The sequence below is a fragment of the Castor canadensis genome, chromosome 12 (assembly GCF_047511655.1).
Source record: "Castor canadensis chromosome 12, mCasCan1.hap1v2, whole genome shotgun sequence".
Classification (NCBI taxonomy): domain Eukaryota; kingdom Metazoa; phylum Chordata; class Mammalia; order Rodentia; family Castoridae; genus Castor; species Castor canadensis.
Genome location: NC_133397.1, coordinates 54,420,081 through 54,441,302, shown reverse-complemented (window position 1 = coordinate 54,441,302; position 21,222 = coordinate 54,420,081). Strand labels below are relative to the sequence as shown.

General features: G+C 33.9%; 1 protein-coding gene across 9 annotated transcripts in view; it reads right to left on the bottom strand.

The window, feature by feature from the left end:
- The window catches only part of Ehbp1 (EH domain binding protein 1), a 331,176-nt gene that overhangs the window by 195,006 nt on the left and 114,948 nt on the right, over nt 1–21,222 (bottom strand). For 8 of the 9 annotated variants that reach the window (XM_074049828.1, XM_074049829.1, XM_074049827.1 and 5 more), the window contains exon 6: nt 31–212. In XM_074049828.1, the coding sequence (XP_073905929.1) occupies nt 31–212 (182 nt within the window). Of the gene's footprint in view, nt 1–30; nt 213–10,781; nt 11,431–21,222 lie in introns of those variants that run through there. The other variant, XM_074049834.1, reaches the window with a different exon arrangement.

The window sequence follows — 21,222 nt, the reverse complement described above, 5'->3', positions numbered from 1 at the left end:
GAAGCAGCACACTTGACAAAACAAACTTACGTAGCTTTTCCTTCCCGAAGGAAAATGCAAGATAATGAAAACTGGAGAGTGGCAGATACAACTTTTTTAGACAATGGCTTGAATTTTAACTTGACATCAGTCTGAGTTGGCATAGGGCTTGCATACTGTTTCATATTGATGCTGCTCGTAGCAAGAGCTTTCCTTCGACCAGAAGGGGATTCCTGGAAGATAAAAATTAATTATGTAATTTAGAGGATTTTTAAAAATAGCCAAATGATATCATCAAATAATAATTGAGGACTCATGTCACCAATTCATTCTTATAACACAATAAATAAAGTTGCAATTAGGCCATATCATAGTTTTTCTATCTAAGTAAGGCAGATAAGAAATTGGAAAGAAATGATTCAGGCAGAAACAAGGAAAGCCTAGAATAATCCTAAATATCTCAGAAAAGGAAAAGCAAGGAATAAACATTAGGGGGAAAAGTCTCCAGAATTCTATGAGAAAAAGATCAAGCACAGGGCTAGGCACCAATAATACTCAACAATTGCTTTCCTTCCTTTGGTTATATTTAATGCATCCTAGTGGTACTTTTCTAAACATTTACAGTGTTTTATACAACTCCCAGAAAAGGTGACACTGCCTCTTTTTTTGCCTATTGCATCTAAATTCTATCTATACTATAATTTGAGCCTTATTTCTTCCCAAGGCCTTTTCTGATCATTCTAGCTTATGATTCTCTCCTTCCCCTGAGATACATGGAAGAAATAGCTAACCCCAGACCTCAAAATTCTTAACACAGTTATTGTCAATTCATCAAAATAGAACACAAAATCTGTTTGCTATCAAAAGTGTTTAGCAATCCATTAATAAGCCACTGTGTTCCACAACTGTCCTCTATAGAGTAATTGCCTAGGAGAATAATAAGAACAGGACAGTAAAATGTATAAGACACCACATAGATTCTGGAGAGATATGATAATAAGGCATAATCCCTGACAGTGTTCTAATGGCAAGGGGAAATTTTTAGGTGTAGGATAAATTATAATTATGTAAATTACAGGTCATATACCATTATTATTTAAGGCTGACTGATCTGGGAGTTGAAACACTTACGGCTTTATTTCTAATGTGCATGACCTTGAACAAGTCAGGAAACTTGAGCCTCAGTAACCTTACCTCTAAAATAAGGAGGGGCTAAGACAGAAACATTCAAATTCTGTAACTATCTTCTATGACATTACTCAGATTTCCAACAAAGGCAACAAAAGCTATCATTAATACTTTTGAACTATTATTTAATAAATCTTTATTTGCCCTATGAGTGACAAATTTGCCTTAAATAAGGACATACTAACTTATATAACACATTAAAACACACTTCAAAAACCTGACATTTCTGCCCAGAAGAATAAGTAAAAATGTAATGTAGCATCCCTAAAGAATACCTTGTTTTAAAATCTGGTCTTATCTGTCAGATTACACACAGCAATATTATACAAAACTATTAGTGCATGTAGATACCTTATGAATGAATTTCAAAAATGCATCAAGCACTTGAGAAGGATTTAAGCCCTCTCAGAAGAAATACTTTAGAATATGCAAATACCCTCAACTGAATCAAGTTGAACAGATGTGACTATCCCAAACAATACAAGTTTTCTTTCCCTGGTCGGTACTGTCAATCAAAGACTAAGATTAAGGTCCAAGGTTCTGACAATGTGAAAAATGAAAAAGTACGATCAGGGAGTATCAATTTATTACACTGATATGAACAATAATCTCTGATTGTACCTTTAGAATAGCTAATAAATTCTACATACAATATAGGATTTAAAAACTCTGTTTTGAAAGCATGACATACAAACTGTCACACATTATTTTCAATATTTGTTAAGCAAATCTGTTTCACATTGATCCCTTCATGTAATTATTGAATTATGTAACAAAATAATTTAAAAGATAAAAATTAAGATAATTTGGAAATAAGCATAATTTTGAAAGTTCAGTTGAAGGATAGTTCCTACAGATTCTAGAGTTTTGATAATTAAAATTTAGCCAATTTCATTTTTAGAACAAAAATTATGTAGAAAAGCTTCTCTGCTGAACTCAGGGTTAAGTATTCAGAAAAATTAGTGTCTTTGAAACAATAGATAGTAAAAGCTGTTAAATTCTAAACACATTTTATTGCACCACTTAAGCAGAGATTCTTAAACATTAGTGTCTATTAAAAAAAAATCAAATAAAACTAGGAGAGTTTGTTTAAAACATATACACACCTGGATTCCCCCCCTTCCAGATCATAAATTCATAGACCCAGAGATGGAACACCTGATTTCTAATAAATAACACATCTTTCTCCCTCTCCTCTTCTCTCTTCCTCCCTCCCTCCTGTCTCTCTCCCTTTCTCTCCTCTCTTCCACTCTCTCCTCCCTCCAGGTGATTCTGATCCAGTTAATTTAACATTGTATTTTCAGAACTACTTCCCCTAAGGAAGTTCTTATATAAAATTCTTTTAACATGAAAATCTCATATTTTTCATAACTACTCTCATCGTTATAAAAAGACAGCCTATATATTTCCATTTCTTTGAAATCCAGACTAATATATTTGGAATAGACAAACCAGGGTTCGAATATGGCACTAGCACTTACTCACTTTGGCAATTTCTTTGTGTATCTAGCCCTCAGTCTCACACTCTCAGATTGGCAAGTATTTTTAAAAACTGAACAATATCAATTACTGGTAAGAATGAAGAATAGTGAAAATGCTTTTATACTGCTGTAAGGAGTTTCAAATTGATACAGCCACTTTAGATTTTTGTTTTGTTTTTTTGTGGTACTGGGGTTTGAACTCAGGGCTTCATGTCTGTTAGGCAGGCAGGCATTCTACCCACTTGAGCCATACCTCCAGCCTGATACAACTACTTTAGAAAATAATTTGACACTACCTTATAAAGTTGTACACATCATATCTTATGACTAAGCAATTCCCATCTTAGAATACATCCTGAAGAAACTCTTGCAGCAATACATGAAAATACTAAATAGTCTTCAGCATGTAGTAGGTGCTCAATAAATACTGTGCATTAGTTTTTTAAAGACCATTTAATCTGGCTTATTACATTAATATCATAAATAATTCAATCAGGATCATCAGTCTTGAACTGAGAAAAACTTACAAATGTACAAGTCAATGCAAGATGTTTAATGTAATGTAGTTACATTATTAAAATTCACGCAAGTACCCCCTACTTTCCTATCATGCTGAAAATGAGTTTTCTACATCAATGTATTCTCACTGTGATTCAGGAGTTAACAAACATTTCCTCTGGAGACAATTATAAAAGGGAAAAGACCTTATAATAATTTGTCTAATAAGGAATGGACTGATTATAAAATGAGTAAATATATTCTAATGAGTTAGAACTTCTTTATAAATATTCTAAACATTGTAGATTTTACCAAAAAAACAAAAAAAAGCATGTAGGAAACTTTACCATTTCTCCCCTAAAATAAACATAGTATATAGCATAACAGAATTAAACAGTATAGTTAAATGGAGTATACTTTACCATATACTATAAGAAGGTGGAGAGGAATGCCTTGTCTAAGTTACTTGTTAGTTTTCTTACATAACAGCTCATCATATGCTCTTTCACTTATTATGGATTCCAAGATGAGTGAAACTAATATAAAGCCTCTTCTATGAAAATAATTGACTGACTTTCTCTATGAAAATATCATATAAACCAAACCACATGCTAGAAATGGAATTCTTTTCCTAGTAAGAAGACGGAGAAAGGGGTGAGGGTCAGAAACATACTTAGATTTTTGTGATTTTATTACACAGAATGTTCTCTGAGATTCTGTCTTCTACTAATATTTTAACTATCAGATCTCTCACGACAATGAAAATTAAACTAATGACATTATCACTTGAAATTTTTGAAAACTATGAAATATATCATATACACTAAAGAGTAAAATTTAAGTACTACTTAATGCATAATAAAATAAGTATCCTATACTCACCACCTTGCTTAAGAAATCGAACATTATCATTATCTTAAAAGCTGCATGTCCCCTCTCAAATTGTTTCTTTCTTCCAATTGGGTTACCCTTTCCCTTCACTTTATCAAAATCTATTATTGAGTATACACACTCCTAAAGAATATACTGCTGGGCTGGGTGTAGCTCAGTGGTAGAGCATTTGTCTGGCATGCACAAGGCCATGGGCTCAATCCCCAGCACCTGAAAAAACATGTATATTGCTGATGAGTGGATAAACAAAATGGGGCATATGTATACAGCAGAAAATAATTCAGTCTTTAAAAGGAATTACATTTTGACATATTCTGAGGCACATTCTCAATGTTGTATAACCACCACCACTGTCTGTTTCCAGACAGACATCCCAAGCAGAAATTCTGTTATTACACAATAACTCCCAATTCTTCCCTCCTCCCTCGTCTCTATAAATTTACGTATTAGTTATGTAAGAGGAATCATAAAATATTTGCCCTTTTGTATTTTGCTTAGCATAATGCTTAAGTTGTAAGAAAATTCCAATTAAGATTTTGATTAGAATCTCATTAAACCTACAAATCAATGTGGGTACTTTGACACAGTATTGAGTTTCCTTATTCTAAATTAGGATACTTCCTCTACATATCTACTTGGATCTTTAATGTCTCAAAGTTTTATCTTTTTCTTCACATAGGTCTTACACATAAATTTATTTCTTGGTTCTTTGTTTCTGTTGTTAGTATAAACCAAATTCTCTTTTAAATTGTATTTCTTAATTAAGTTTCTGGCATACAGAAAGGCAAATGATTTGCAAATAGATCTTGTATCTATGAGATCTTAATACTCTTGTATTAATTTTGTAATATATATTTCCTTTTGGGTTTCTATTTCAATCATACCATCTATAAAACTAGCTATATATTTTCCAATTTTTTTTGTCATACTGAAGTTTCAACTCAGAGCCTCATACTTGCCACTTGGAAGTTCTCAGTCCCTCTTTTTTCTTCAAGGTACACTAACTAGAACCTTCAGTATGATTTGAGTAGGCACAGTGAAAAGGCCATTCTTGTATTATTCTTGACCTTAAAAGGGAATACTTTGACTTTTTTTAACCTTTAAGTATCATGTTTACTGTAAGTTTCTTCCTTTTTAAATACTGCCTTTTAAAATTAAACAAGTTTTCTTCTATTATATTCACTATACAAATGGGTATTGAAATTTATTAAATGATTTTTTTCTGTATCTTTCTGGATAATTTTAAGTTTTTTATCCTTTAATCCTGATATGTGGTAAATTAAGAGAATTTCTAAAATGAAGACAAGCCCTTGCTGGGCACTGGTGGCTCATGCCTATAATCCTAGCTATTCAGGAGACAGAGATCAGAAGGATCGTGGTCCAAAGCCACAGGAACCCTCATATACTGCTGGTGGGAACACAAGCTAGTATAACCACTCTGGAAAACAATATGGAGGCTTCTTAAAAAATTAAACATAGATCTGCCATATGATCCAGCAATCCCACTCCTGGGGATATACCCAAAGGAATGCGACTCAGGTTATACCCATGTTTATTGCAGTGCTATTCACAATAGCCAAGTTATGGAAACAGCCAAGATGCCCCACTACTGATGAATGGATTAAGAAAATGTGGTATTTATACACAATGGAGTTTTACTCAGCCATGAAGAAGAATGAAATCTTATCATTCGCAAGTAAATGGATGGAACTGGAGAACATCATATTAAGCGAAGTTAGCTAGGCTCAGGTGGCCAAAAATCGTATGTTCTCCCTTATATGCAGACTTTAGACCTAAAACAAATGCAGTAATATTACTGGACATGGGTCACACACTAAGGGGAGAACACACACGAGAAATAGGGAAAGGTAGGAAATCCAAAACTTGAAAGTGTTTGATGTGTCCACTGTAGAGGAGTTAATATAGTAACCTTAAAACGACAGAGGTGACTATGGGAAGGTGACCAGGAAGTAGTGAAGAGGTCTGGTAGAGATGAATCAATTCGGGTTGTAATACACATGTGCATGGAAGCAATGCTAGGAATCTCTCTGTATAGCTATCCTTATCTAAAACCAGCAAAAATTATCTCAAACTAGATCATTGCTTATGTCTTCTCTTCAACAAAATTGGAGAAAAGGGCAGAACAGGTTCTGCCTGGAAGTGAGGGGGCTAAAGAGAGGGGGATGGGACAGGGGAGGGTTAGGGGGGAGAAATGGCCTAAACAATGTATACACATATGAATAAAACAAACAAACAAACAAAAACAAAAAAACAAAGCCAGCCCGAGCAAATAGTTCACAAGACCATATCTTTAAAAATCCCATCACAAAAAAAGGTGGAGTGGCTCAAGGTGTAGGACCTGAGTTCAAACCCCAGTACTGAAAAAAAAAGAAAAAAGAAAAGCCCACATTATTGGGAAACACCCAATAATGGGTTTGAAAAACACCCAACTATGTCATGGTATAGTGTATCCTATCTTTTCTTTTTATTAAAACATATTTCTCTATTGTTCCTAATAATTTTTGCTATAAACTGCTTCATTAAGCTTTCCAAAACAACCTTTGGTTTTGCTGATCCTTTCTAGTGATTCTTTGCTTTCTATTTCATTAGTTTCTGTTCCTCTTTATGTCTTACTTTCCTTGGTTACAGTCTGTTCTAACTCCTAAATTTTGGATAGTTCTTCTTTTGACAAGATAAGCATTTAAGACTATATAGTTCTCTAAGTTCCTGCTTCAACTGTATCTAACACAACTGCTTCAACTATGTCTCACAGATTTTATTCAAAGTACTTCTATTATTTTGTAGTTAAGTATTATTCTGTAGTCAATTTATATATAATTTTTTATATTTTATAATTTTTATCAAGTTCTTTGACTCAGAAGATGTTTAAAACTTTTTCTCAACTATACAGTTTTCCTATTTATTTTCTTATAATCAATTACTATTTAATAGCACTGGAGTCCAATTAAATTACTATTTAATTCCACATTTACAGAATGTGATCTGTATAACTGCAATTCTTCAAAATGTATTGAGACAAGCTTTATGGCCCAACCCATGATCAACTTTCATAAATATTCCTTGGATCCTTAAAAAGTATTTAACTTGTATGGATAAACTGCTGTCTACTTTTACAACAGGATCATTTATATGTAAAATCACCTGTAGCAGCCAATCATTTTATTTCCTATGATAAGGATAAATATAGCAATCAAAATGTTCAAATGTGAGATCATGGAATACTTCTAAAGCACACAAATCAAAGAATAAGTAAAGGAGCTGAGAAATTTCTCACAATCTGGGCAAAATTCCGAGTAATAAACCTTATGATAAATTCCCCTTTTCAATTCACCACCCCACCTCCTGAACATACACAAGCATTCACATAATTTTTGAGCACTTTCTTGATATTTGTAACTAAAATTCCATCATTTCTCTCAATTGGTTTGATATAACTTTAAGCTGATCTTGCTGCCCCTCCCTTTGTCCTGCAATTACTCCCAATGCAGCAACTACAATGATCCTCTTAAAGTCAGATCATAGCACTCCTTTACTAAAAAGCCCAGTGTAAAATCCAAAGACCTAGAAGGACATAGGGCTAGGAGGTCCTCGTAGGACCTAGGAGATATGGTCAGATCTCCTTGACTTTGCTCTCAGACTATGTCTTAGTGTAAGTGTCTCCCTTAGGGCCTTGCACTTGCTGTTTCTCTTAACAGGAATGTTCTTCTCATAGACATTATATGGCTAGTTCTCTCACCTCTTTCAAATCTTTTCTCAAAACTCACTTCCTCAGAGAGGCCTTCTCTGATCTCCTTCCCCAAAATCTCAACCACTCTCCTAGTATACGTATTTCAGCATCTCCTTCTTTACTTTTTTCTCCTTAGCTCATACTATCAAATATGAAAATTTTAATTATTCATTTCTCTCACTCCCCTATAAGTTCAACAAAGGTAGAAATTTTTTTTCTATTTTGTTCACCCAAGTATCCTAACTCAAGAATCACTCAATAAGTATTTGTTGAGTTGAATGAAAGAATTCTAATTCTATGACTCATTATCAAAAGTCTGAATTAGCTTTGCATCATTAGTTTCTTCCATTCAAATTTTTTTTCACATCTCTTTAAGGTACCTCCTTCTCATAAACACGTACCTTTCATAAATAAGAGAGAGAAGGATATGAGGTTTCCTAAAAGTAGAGTGACTTATAATTTAGTAATAAGAACTGTACTGTCTATCGAGCTGGGCAGAGGTTTACCTAAGCCACAAAGGGATCTAACAAGTACAAGAGACCCTAAGCGTAAAGAAGAATAGGACAAAGTAGGGATTCCTTCATCAAGTTCATATGGGGTGGGAGGAAGTGAAAGTGGTAAACAATATCAATATACCCCTAGAAACATATTCCAAAAACACTTTGTGGGAGGGAAGCCAGAGGCCAGAGGCAAAGAATTAGGAACATTATTATGGAAAGGATTCCTATTTGAATGTCCACGACTCAACACCATACACAAATTACTCTCCAACCAGAAGCCATAGACTTCTTTAGACTCTTCCTCCTCCTCCTTTTGACATTTAACCCCCTCTTATTTTAGTAATGTCTCTTGTAAACAGCATATTGCCAGAGAAAGAAATTTGACCCAGTCTGATAATCACTGACTTTTACCTGGACAGTTTAGATCAAGACTTCTCAAACGTTTTGTCTTGGCCCTTTTGACATGCTTTAATTGAGATATCTAAACAGTTTTTGTTTATGTAGGTTATATCTACATAATAGTTGCTCTATGAAAAATTCAAAACAAGAATCTTAGAAAATAATACAGTATGTTTGCATTATTCACAGATTTATTACATGCAGTTTTGACCAAGCATGTTCAAAAAATAAATTAAAAAGCAAAATAAATTTCAAAAGCAAAAGTTTTTTTTTCAAAAGTAAAAGTTTTAAACTCCACATATTATTACACAGTCTGTCCAGTCCCTTGGTTGTGTTTAAATCATTGTATATAATTTGCTGAGAGTTTTCTGTCCTTAGTTTTGTGAAAACCTGCCTCCCCAAAAGCAAATGATGACCAAAATCAAGGTTAAAAGTTATGGTAATCCTCTCAGCCAAAAAAAAAAAAGGGGGGGGGACGACATGTAATGTACTTAATTTTAAGTGATAAAGTAAAAATTTTAGATTTGTTGATAGATGGCATATTTTTAGCACAAGTTGGGCAAACCTTATGGGAAAAATGAATCAAGCATCCACAACACAGTATTGAACTCTATGCATCCTGAGCATTTGTGGGTTTTACTCAACAGTGGTCTCCTTGCAACCATTTAGGTAGATCCCTAAGGATCTACTTTAAATTCATGTTAACATGTTTTTCTGAAGAATAAATATACTTTCTATACAAAACAACTTAAAAAGCATGTTTCTCTTTTTACATTTTTGCAAATTCAATGTCTTTTGGCCTCTCTAAAATCTTTTGAATGTCTGGTTTAGAAGACAGCTCTACTGCCATATTCAATCTATGATATGTTTTTGGTTAAAGTATATGAAGAAAAGCAAGTCTCACACAGATAGGTAGTCAAAAAAGACAGGAATATTTTAATAACCTTTTTAGATAATCTTGGGTCTTCATATTTGGTACTATACCCAAAACCCTACAAGTAGTACTTTCTTAAAGGTTAATGATAATGCAGAATCTAAAACTTACTAATGAACTTCTTAAACTCCATTAAATTAAAATTCATTGTTCTATCACACACACTGAATTGATCTTTTTATATGCATGATTTTATAATCTTATATGTTGGTCATATGGAAATACCATACATCCAACAACTTCTAGTAACACATTTCATTATTCAATACCAAAACAAATCATATTTTTATATAACTATCTATTCCATCAGAAAAACCTTTAAACTTAAGGTAATGGGTTTTTCAAAACTATAATTTTCCACTGAAAGATTAAATTTTATCTTCGACAATATATAATTTTAGTTGCCTACTTTTAAGTGGTTAGTTCACTTTGTTCAGTTTAAAAAACAAAACAAAAAAAGCTTGCCAATGCTGAATAACCTTGTTTGCATGTCAGTTACTTTTTTCAAGTAACAACAGTGGTTCCAGGAAAAAAGTGGCTACTTTAGTTTACAACTCAAATAATAGCATAAGTGCTTTTTCTCAACTAACTTTTTCTTTTGTAACACAGCATTAATACTTTATGCATGCTTCTCATTTTGTCACAGAGCATATTAAAAAGACAAGTACTCAAATGTTGAAATTTAACCCTTACTCAGAAGATACAACTCTGGAGTCTTGGCTTAATGCAAAGAGGGGTTCTTATTAGAGCTTCTGGCAAAGAGAAAGAAAAATGCTAAACTTCTCCTGCATCTCCAGGCAGAGATAAAAGCAGTAAATCGTGAGTTTAATAGAAGCCCTCAGTGAGAAAGCTTTGACAAATGAATATCATCCAGTCTGTTTGTTTTCAATTATTACTACTACTGTTTTATGTTTTGGCTTCTATGAGTGTCATTTCAGGAATACATTTAAAAAACATAATTGTCTTCATATTTTACCTGTGGTTTTAGTTGTACTTAAATAGGGCTTACTATACTATCTAGTTTGTCTCATTGCTAGAAACAGAATTTTTTATTTCAGTTTTATAGAAACAGAATTGAATATTTTGATAAACAACCATCACAACAAAGTTTACCTGCCTCACATTGGCCTAAATGTTTCAATTTAGTAACTCTTAAAACTTACCAAGATTGCTTGAAGCCAGGTGTGGTGATAGTGGCACACATTTATAATCTTAGTACTCAGGAAGCTGAAACAGGAGGCTCTTGAGTTCAAGGCAGACTGGTGAGTTTGAGACAAGCCTGGGCTACGCAGAGAAACCCTGCCTCAAACGACATAAAACAACAACTACAATAATATTAACAGCAAAAAAGGAACAAACAAAAAAAGATTGAAACTTATTTTACTGGAATTCTCTAGATGTGCACTTGTGATCATCAATGAAACCATGTCATACTCTTTATTTTGTCTGTTTAGAGCTATACTTTAACATCGCCATAAGCCGGTAGTAAATGCCTAATGATACATCACTGTTTGTGGCACACACCTCTCTACCGTCTCATAGTCTAAAGCCAGATTCTATTCATTTCCTTGTTTTGTTCTGAATAGTACTGAATCAAGGCCAAGAAATAAAAGCAACAGGTAACTAGAATTCTGAGCAGCATTCTAAGAACATATGACTAGATTAATGATGGTCTTAAAAGCTTCAGTTTTTAGATCTTGCTCTCTGTCTCATGATTACTTAAATTATTTTGCAATGTAATATGTATAAATATCAGTACTCTCTACTGACTCAAGAAGTAAAACTGTCCAATGAGACAAGGAGTTTGAAGATACTTTAGAAGTTTCTTAATCCAACCTATCACCCCAAATGCAAGGACACCTTATACTGTATCTAACAGGGAGTTTCTCAATACTTTTCTTTCAAATTCCATCTAAACACTCCCAAAACTTCACTATTTCTGAAACAAAATAATCTGGGGTACGCTACAATATCAAGACCAACAATTTTGCTTTATTTATTCTATAAATGGTTATTGAGAGTTTATTATATGTCTTGCATTCATTCATTTAGCTGTGATAACACTTTAAACCTTATTCTGAAATGATAAAGTCAATCTGGAAGTCAAACAGTTCCAACTTTTTCAAAATCGTGATGCTGGTCCTTTCAACTGTCACAGTGAAACATTTCTCAGGCCATGCTGAAAAGACCTTTGCTTCATCAGCAGACCAAAATAAAATACTACAGAATTTAATTTGAAATTCATGGAGCAATTAAATGCTAAAGTAGACATGTCACAGGGAGCTCTCTCAACCACAAAGACTTAATTAGAAACCATATCAGCTAAAATAACCAAGTTAGATGGTCGGATGAAAAGAGTTTAGTAGCACAAATGTAAATAAAAAGAATCAAAATTTAAATCTCTGTTTAGATATGTACTCAAAAGCACTAATAAAAATTGTTGTATTGATTTTGTAATAAAATCTAACTTTCCTTTTAAAAATTCCAAATTAAAAAAAAACATTCTTTCTCTGAGGGAAACTCCACATAGCATAAAAATACAAGTTAAAGTATTTAGGTCAAAGTTCTAAGTGGGTTGTATGCTGTCCAAATTGGAAAGAAAAAAAAAAATGACCTTAATGTCAAGTCCACTGTAAAATTGCTAAAGGGCAAGTTTATATCTACCCTTTCCCCTGAAACCTTAATGAAAATGACAAAAAATTTACTTACACTATTCCATGAAGCAGTTTAATCTTAAACAAGAAACTAAATTGGCAGATTTTAAAAATTAGTTTCCACTAGATGTACTAAGAGATATATAATCATCTGTTCCTTTGAAAAAGACCTGGTATTCAAGGATTTATATCTCTCAAGAGCAGGGCTCAAATCACTCACAAATTTTCATAGACTGAGCTCAAAATCTAAGCACTCAAATGTCACTGTTCATTTTCACCATGTCATAAACACAACATAGTCAAACTGAGCTTATCTCTTCCCCATAAGCTGTTTCTTCCCTTAGTTTTTCATTTCATTCAATCATACCACCATCTATCAAGCCTCTTCATTCCAGGATTCATCAAACCAAACTGGTTCATGACCACTGAATATATTTTTATGTTTATTGTTCATCTGAATTTTCTCTTTTGTAAAACTGATCATATCCTTTGTGCACTTATCTATTTGGATCTTAGTGTTTCTTTTTTCAAAAAGACTTCTAAAGCTCTTTAATAAGGAAAATATTAAGCTTTTGCTTGCCATTTTTGTTGGTTATATGCTTAATATTTTGTCCCTTACTTTCATGATTTCTAAAACTTTTTTTTCATTACATAAGTAATGGGACTTCCAGTTTCAGGTTCCATTCCTAAGGAGCTTTGAAATCATCACTCTGTCCTAACAATAAGTAAAAGCTGAACAAACTGAAAAATCAACAGTTCTTCTTAGATCTGTAAGAAAAGTGGTGTCATGGGGCAAACTGATGCCCCCTAAATTGTAGAGACAGATAAAAAGAATTATAACATTCTAGAGCAGAAACCTCCTTGGGAACTGGTGCTAAGGGAGGAAACGCTAAACTGTAATTGAAGAACTGCTGGAGGCTAAATATGAACAAATCCAAGAATTAATATTCTAGAGGGACCCAGTCATAGTGGTCACCCCAGGCTACTTAAGTTTTACCTACAGGTGCTTGATCAGGTTCCTACTGTAACTACTACAGAAAAATCACTTGTGCTTTCAGCAGAGGGGGAAAAAGAACCAATGTGAAGTACAGCAGAGTAATTCTGTGTTCTTGTCAAGGTCTACCATAAAGACAAACTAACTGTTTAACTACAGCCTAACCTGCTGGGATTTTATCAGAACCTAACTGATATGGGGGAAGAGAAATACCCAACCTTGCTAGCCCACTACCACAGTCCTGTCCCACCTAAGAAGGGAGAAAAAAATATATAAGAAACATTTGTGAAATTCACAATCAGAGGCACAGGCTCACTAAAAGACTGAGACCTCATTACAGGAATAATATTTTGCCTCCTCCACACCTTACCACATTACTCAAAGGTCACCTATAGCAATTCCTTTTACCTAGTACATCAAGCCCTGCTATCAAGAAAAGTTACAAGGATACTAAAAGGTATACAGAGAGAGAGAGAGAGAGAGAGAGAGAGAGACAGAAAGTAGTCTGAAGAAGCAAGTATTAGACCAGACTCAGATATGGAAGGCATGTTAGAATTATCAGACCAGGAATTAAAAACAGCTAAAATTAACATGCTAAGGGTTCAAATGGATAAAGGAACCAGTATGCAGGACAGGATGAGCATAATAAGCAATGAGATGGCCATTCTAAGAAAGAACCATTACTTGTGTAATAAGAACATTTTTGTAATAGAAAAGAAGAATGTATTTGATGGGCTTATTAACAGACACAGCTGAGGGAAATAAAACAAAACAAAAACTCCGAGCTTTAATATATGCTAGTAGAAACTTCCAAAATTGAAAGCAAAACAGAATAAATAAAAGTCTAAAAAAATAAACCCAGAACAGAAAAGCCAAGGACTGTGGGACAACTACAAAAGGGTTGGTAATATCAGAAGGAGAGAAAAGAATAGAAACAATACCTGAAACAATAATGACTGAGAATTTCTACAAATTAATGTCAAACACCAAACCCACTGATCTAGGAAGCTCAAAAAACATCAAGGAGGATAAAGGACAAAAAATCCTATACCTAGGCGCATTATTTTCAAACTACAGAAAAGCAAAAATTGGGCTGTTGGGTGTGGTTCTGTGATACAGCACATGCTTAACATACATGAGGTCCTAGGTCCAATCCTTAACACCAAGGGGAAAAAAAGTCAAAGATAAAGACAACAATCATGAAAAGACAACAGGGGTGTAGAAGAACTACCTCATCTTCAGAACAAAGACAAGATTTATACCCACTTTTATTCAGAAACCGTGCAAGCAAGAAGAGGGTGGAAATATTTAAGTGTTGAAAGAAAAAAAAAAAAACCAACAACAAGTCAGTGCTCTGGGAAATTATTCTTCAAAACTGAAGAAGAAGAAGAAAAAAGACTTTCTCAGACAAACAAAAATTAAGGGACTATTTGTCAATGTACTTTCCTTGTAAATGTTAAAAGGTCTTCACAGAGAAGGAAAATAGTATTGGACAGGAACTTAAATCTATATAAAGAAGAGTACCAAACAAGGAATAAGTGAAGATAAAATAAACCTTTTTATTTTTCTATTCTTATTTATTTTGGCAGTACAGGGGTTTGAACCCAGGTCCTCACACTTCCTAGGCAGGCACTCTACCGCTTGTACCACACTTCTAAACCTTATTTTTCTTATTCTTAATTGATCTAACAGATAACAGTTTATTCAAAATAGTAATAGCAATACTATTACCAATTATGTATCCTTACATGTGTATATGTGTATGCTCATATATAAGGTACACACACTACCTGTGAAGCAGTGCAGTGTTACTTTTAGAGTGGGCTTAATTGGTTACAAATGTGTATTGCAAACTCTGAAGCTATCATTACAATACAATTTAAAAAATAACTAACTGATATGCTAAGAAAGGAAAGAAAACATAATCATATAAAATTCTCAATTCTCAACTAGTACCACAAAAGGCAGAAATGGAAGACAAAATGGAACACAGGACCGAGCATGGGGGGAGGGAGGCAGAAGCAGGTACTGTGATCCTCACTACATGGGAGGCTTAGGTAGAATAATAGGGTCCATGGCTGGCCTAGGCAAAAAAGGAGACCCTAAATGAAGTAAAAATTAATTAATTAATGAATTAATTAATTAATTAAAGGGGGGGAGAGGCTGGAGGCATACCTCAAGTGGTAGAGCATATGCCTAGCAAGCATGAGGCCCTGGGTTCTAAAACCCCAGTATGACCAAAAACAAAAGGAAACAGAAAAAGGGCAACAATTAGAAAACAGTAACAAATAAATTAGATATTAATCCAAGCATATAATCACTTAATGCTATAAAATGTACCAATTAAAATTCAGAGATTGTCAGAGTAAATAAAAAAATTTGAACATAGAAAGCCTGGCTCTGGCTGAGAGTAGTGGCTCAAGGCTGTAAAAATCCTAGCTACCCAGGAAGCAGAGATTGGGAGGATCACAGTTTGAAGCCAGCCCCAGCAAAAATGTTACAAGACCCCATCTCAACTAATGACTTAGCACCTGCCTGTTAAATCAGCTATGTGGGGATATGGAGAAGCACAAATAGGATGATCGTAGTGTAGGCTGGCCAAGCATAAAGCAAGACCCTACCTCAAAAGTAACCGATACAAAAAGAGCTGGTTCAAATGGTAATGTGCTTGCCTAGCAAGTGTGGGACCCTGAGTTCGACCCCCAGTCCTGAAAAAAAAAACCTGGGAAATATCTGCAAAAAATATAATAAGCAATGTACAGAATACCTAAAGATCTACAATGAATAAGAAAAATGCAATCATTTCAATTGAAAATTAGCAATGAGTACGCATGGGCAATTCAGAGAAAAATGTAAGTGGCTAATAAACATGTAACAGATGCTCAACATCACTAGTTCAGGGAAATACAAATTATGATGATAATAGGATAGTATTTTCACTCAACACAATAACAAAAATCAAAGTCTGTTAATATCCAGTATTGGTGAGTGTGTGGAAAACAGGCTTTTCAATCACTGTTGGTGGGAATATAAACAGCTACAGGTTATAATAAGGATATTCATTTAGCATTATAACTATCTAAATAAAACAAATGTCCTTTTGATTGAATAGTTCTATTTCTGCGAACCTATCATGCAAGTATGCATAAATTCTAAATGCAGTACTATTCATACCACCACCAAGTAAAATGGAAACAGTATTAACATCCACCACTTAACCCATTATGGTACATCCATCTGCACTATGGAAAACTGTTCAGCAATTATATACTGTAGTGTAAGAAAAGAAAGTCATGAAACAGAAACCTAACAACATTCAATGTGTATGTGTTATTTCATGAAAAAAATGTCTAGAAGAGTTGGGGAGGATTTCATTTTTTACTTTATATATTTTTTTATTGTTTATCTTTTACAATAACCACCTATTTTATATCTAATATCATCTATTCTTCTTTAACACTTGTGAATTTTTTTTAAAAAACCATATATGTATGGGGAGATGGGTGCAACAGATACTAAGGTGGGAGAAAAATAATTTAAACTAAGACAAGTTTTCTCAGCATTTTGCACTGAATAATTATTTTGTTGTGGGTGGCTTGCCCATGCACCGGGGGGTGTTTAGCTGCATTCCAGGCCTCTACCCACTAGATTTCAGCAGCACACCCTGATTATCTTCTAAAATGTTATGACAATCAAAAATATCTTCAGACATTTCCAGATGTTCCATAAGGGACAAAAATGTCCCACACCTTACCCACCACTATATATTCATTGAGAATCACGGAATTATGGTATCAAATATTCTGAGAGGCTTCCCCTAGTTCCTCAGCCAGAGTCAGATAGAATTCCTGGCATCTGACCCCACATGTCAATTATTGCTTCTGTTTCCTTGTTTGTCTCTATAAGACTGAGAGCCTCTTCTAGGCAGGTGTTCAGTTGGGTTAGTGAGTTATCCATTGGGTCAAGTTCCTCATAGTGCAGAAGAGGACAAGCTATCAGCAACACTTGAAATCTTGGCTAAAAGACAGAGTTCTGTTATCTCACCTGGGCTGATGGAGTGGCTCAAGTTAAAAACACAACACCGCAAAAAAAAAAAAAAAATTTAACAAGCACCCCCCAGATGATTCTGCTTAATAAAGCTTGAAAAATATATTGACGTTTAATACAATTTCTGCACACAGCAGGTGCTTAATAATTTTTAAATGAATGAATTTTATTCTATGAAGATAGTGAGTAAAATGGTCACCAGTTAAGAAATATACAGCTAACCAACTTGCTTGTGAAATTCAAATATATGAACTCTATGAGCTAAAAAGGGCTATAACAAAACAATTTAATTATGCTACTTAATAACAGATATGTAAACATGATTCTAAGTATTAGTAATAAATTCACTAAGAGTTGTATGAAGAAAATTAAAAGTCAGACCTATCCCTCAATTCTCTGATGAAGAAAAAAGTATCAGCAAATAAAAGAGCTGATCATGTGTGTTTCTGAGTTGATTGTGAATTTTGGAACAGATTTTACCATAGGGCTATAGGGTGATTACCTGAACAATGGCAATTACAATACTTCTACTATTTCAATTAATTAAGAACAGCCCTGTTTATGATGTCTTTAATATGTATCTTCTTTGAGTATAGATAATGTGATTGACATGAATGTGTCAGTTAAGCTTCAATTCCAGAGACAGTTTTCCCAATTGAGGAACCATATGAAAGCCACAAAGTGTACTGTTTAGACCAAGATGAATGTTACAAATGGGATTTTGTTGCTAATTAAAATATCAGAGAATTGTGAGTTCAGTAAAATATTTCATAGTTATTCTCCACTTTTGAATAAACTAGTCATAGATTATATGTATATCTAGTCACTGATTTAGGAGCATTTCTGGTTGCCTGATGTTAACTAAAATGCCATCTGAATCTTATCTTGCAAATACTGTGTATCAAATCAGGTTCTACTGAACCTTTCACACAAGGTGATGGTTGAAATACCTAAAGTGAGAGAGTGTTCAAAGCTTCCTTCATACACCTTATATAACAGTTTGTAATAAATTGCTTTGTGTCTTCATGCTAATGATGTTTGCTTAAAAATATGTACATGTGACAGAATGTGGTAATTTCTTTATTATCTTACAGTAAGGATCCAGAGAAATATCTTTATTATTATTATTATTGTTATTATTATGCTGGGTGGGGTACATTGAAGTATTTATAAAAGTTTTTATAATGTATCAAATATAACATACTTGATATCTCTAAAAATCTCAGTGGCCACCATTGCCAAAAACAAATGAAAAAAAAAACCCTAAAATTTTAAAACGTAATCAGCCAAGTTTAAGTCACTTCACAACAACCACATCTATATGTTTTTCCCTAGAGATATAGTTTAGATAGTCTGGACAACTGCCAAATAAAAACATAATCCAATGGTCTTTAAAACCTCTTAACCAGAAAATCTTAGGATAGAATCCTGGATTTTTATATCCTGTGCTGCTAAAAATCACCCTCGCGCTATTAAAAATATTTTCTGTTACTAACTTTAAACAATCACTACAGATTTGACATCACAAATAACATTAAAGAAAGTTAAATGAAAAGTTGGGTTATCTACTGCCCTAGACATACTATAACAAAATCACTAGGTAGATAATTTTTCAAGGACACAAGAATACATGAGGACAATCTGGAGTTAAAGCATCACACACACGCTTCAAAATTCAAATATCATCATTGCTATCACTATAAAAAGAACAAGAGACATTCAGTTTGTGCAAAGAAGCGGAGAATAAGTGAAAGACCCAATTATGGGCTGAACATGACTGGCATAAAAACTACTGAACACTTGAGTTTTCTTAGGTTACAGATAGCACTTTTCACCTTTATGTGATGAAACAGCACTTTTGCATTCTATGATATGGTACTATTTTAATGTTGTAGCTACAGTGCTTGAATTTGAATATGGTAGTTTCTAAAGGACATATGGTAGCCTTACGGAAGTTTCATCTTCTCCTCCAGACAGCTAAGGCAATTTATTTATGGATGTATGGCCAACTTCAAAACCATCTGAAGGGTGGGCATAGTGGCACATGCTGGTATCCTAGCACTTGGGAGGGAAGTGGAGGCAGGAGGATTGCTGAGCTCGAGGCCAGCCTGGGCTAGCCAAACCTGTGGTACATAGTGAGACTCTGTCTCAAAAAATAAACAACAAAAGTCCAAAAGCAAAAACAAAGCTACCAGAAGAATATGTGTTAAAGTACCATTATTAGAATACATACTTCTTTTCTTGAACTTTTAGATTATGGTCCCATAGAACATGATTTTCACAAATATTTACTTGCTTTTGAACCGAGTGAATTGGGCGCTTCTTAGTTATTTTGCCCCTAGAGGTAAGCAAAAAAACATGAAAGGTGAGGATATGGAGGTATCCAGGTCCTCATACTTAATAGTTTCCAATATAATTATATACTTAAATAATTTTGATAGCACTGAGCTCACTGCAGGGAAATTTGAAAGATTTTCTTTCTTTAGATTAAAAAAAATCACACAGATAATTGCCATAGCTTTCTGTGATGTTTTAGGTACAGCCTTGCCTAAGAGCAGGAAGGCAGGCAGGTGATTTCTTAAAGTATTTTTCAGCTCCAGGGTGATAAAAATATCTAAAACTTTCTAAAGTTGAAAAGGCATAATTAACCATTAAAATTTAAAACTGAACAGTCATACACACTTCCAGTACAATTTGCTAAAATACAGTGCAAATAAAGGGAGCAGTATAAAGATCAATTAGTATTTTCAACTAAAAGTCAGCAAATAGTGTTAAAATAGGACTCAATACTTCGAATTACTATGATTTTCAAGTAAAAATCAGTAGGCAATGTTAAAATGAAAAATTCAATACTTCAAATCACTACCATTTCAAATGAGTAATTTACTTGGCTATGGGAACTTCTTCAAAAAGCAATGTGAATAGCATGATTTGTATATCTATTAAACAGCGCCACAGAAGCTCAGTAGTAGAAATGGGAGAGTGCTTAGCATGTACAAGGCCCTGGGTCCAATCCCCAGCACCAGAAAAAAAAAAAAAAAAAAGAGTTGTGTAAGCTCTTCAATGCTAATCATAGAGTTCTTTCCTTTTCAAGCATTTAATATGAAAGTTTGAAAACTATAGAAGAGACTTTTTTTCTATAGTGGCAATAAATAATTCTGAGGATTTTTCAACTGTAATTGCTGCTTAAGCCAAATAAAAAAAATAACACAACTAATGATGATTTACCATGTGTCAGACACTGTCTTAAGCATATATGGTAATGCAGAACACTTCTATGAAGTACACATGCTATTATCCTCATTTACAGATAAGCAAATTGAGGTACAGAGAGGTTCACTGATCACACAGGGTCTATATTCTTAAATACCACAACAACTATATTAAAGTGTCCCTAAGGGCCAGGCATGGTGGTTCACACCTATAATCCCAGCTACTTGGGAGGTGAAGATAGGAGAATCACAGTTTGAGGCTGGCTTGGGCAAAATAAAGCTAGTGAGACCCTCTCTGAGAATTAAAGCAAAAAAAGCTGAGGGCATGGGTCAAGTGGTAGAGTGATTGCCTAGTAAGCAAAAGGCCCTGAGTTCAAACCCCAGTACTAAAGGAAAATAAAAGTGTCCTAAAGAGGCAAACAACTGGCAGCAGCTGATAGTGTACAAAGAAATAAAAATTGAGATTTTTAAAGATATTTAATTTTCTATGAAAGAAAAGTTGCCTTTCAATTCTACTTACATCTCTTTCCTTGTTTCCATATATTTCTGACACTACTGAGAGAAAAAATGATCTGTTTCCATATCATTTGACCTAACAACATTCAGAAAATGAATGACCATTTTTATCATAAGCTTTGTTACTTACTCCAAGATAATTATTTATTTCATCGGCATTAACATCTTGTTAACTAGGTGA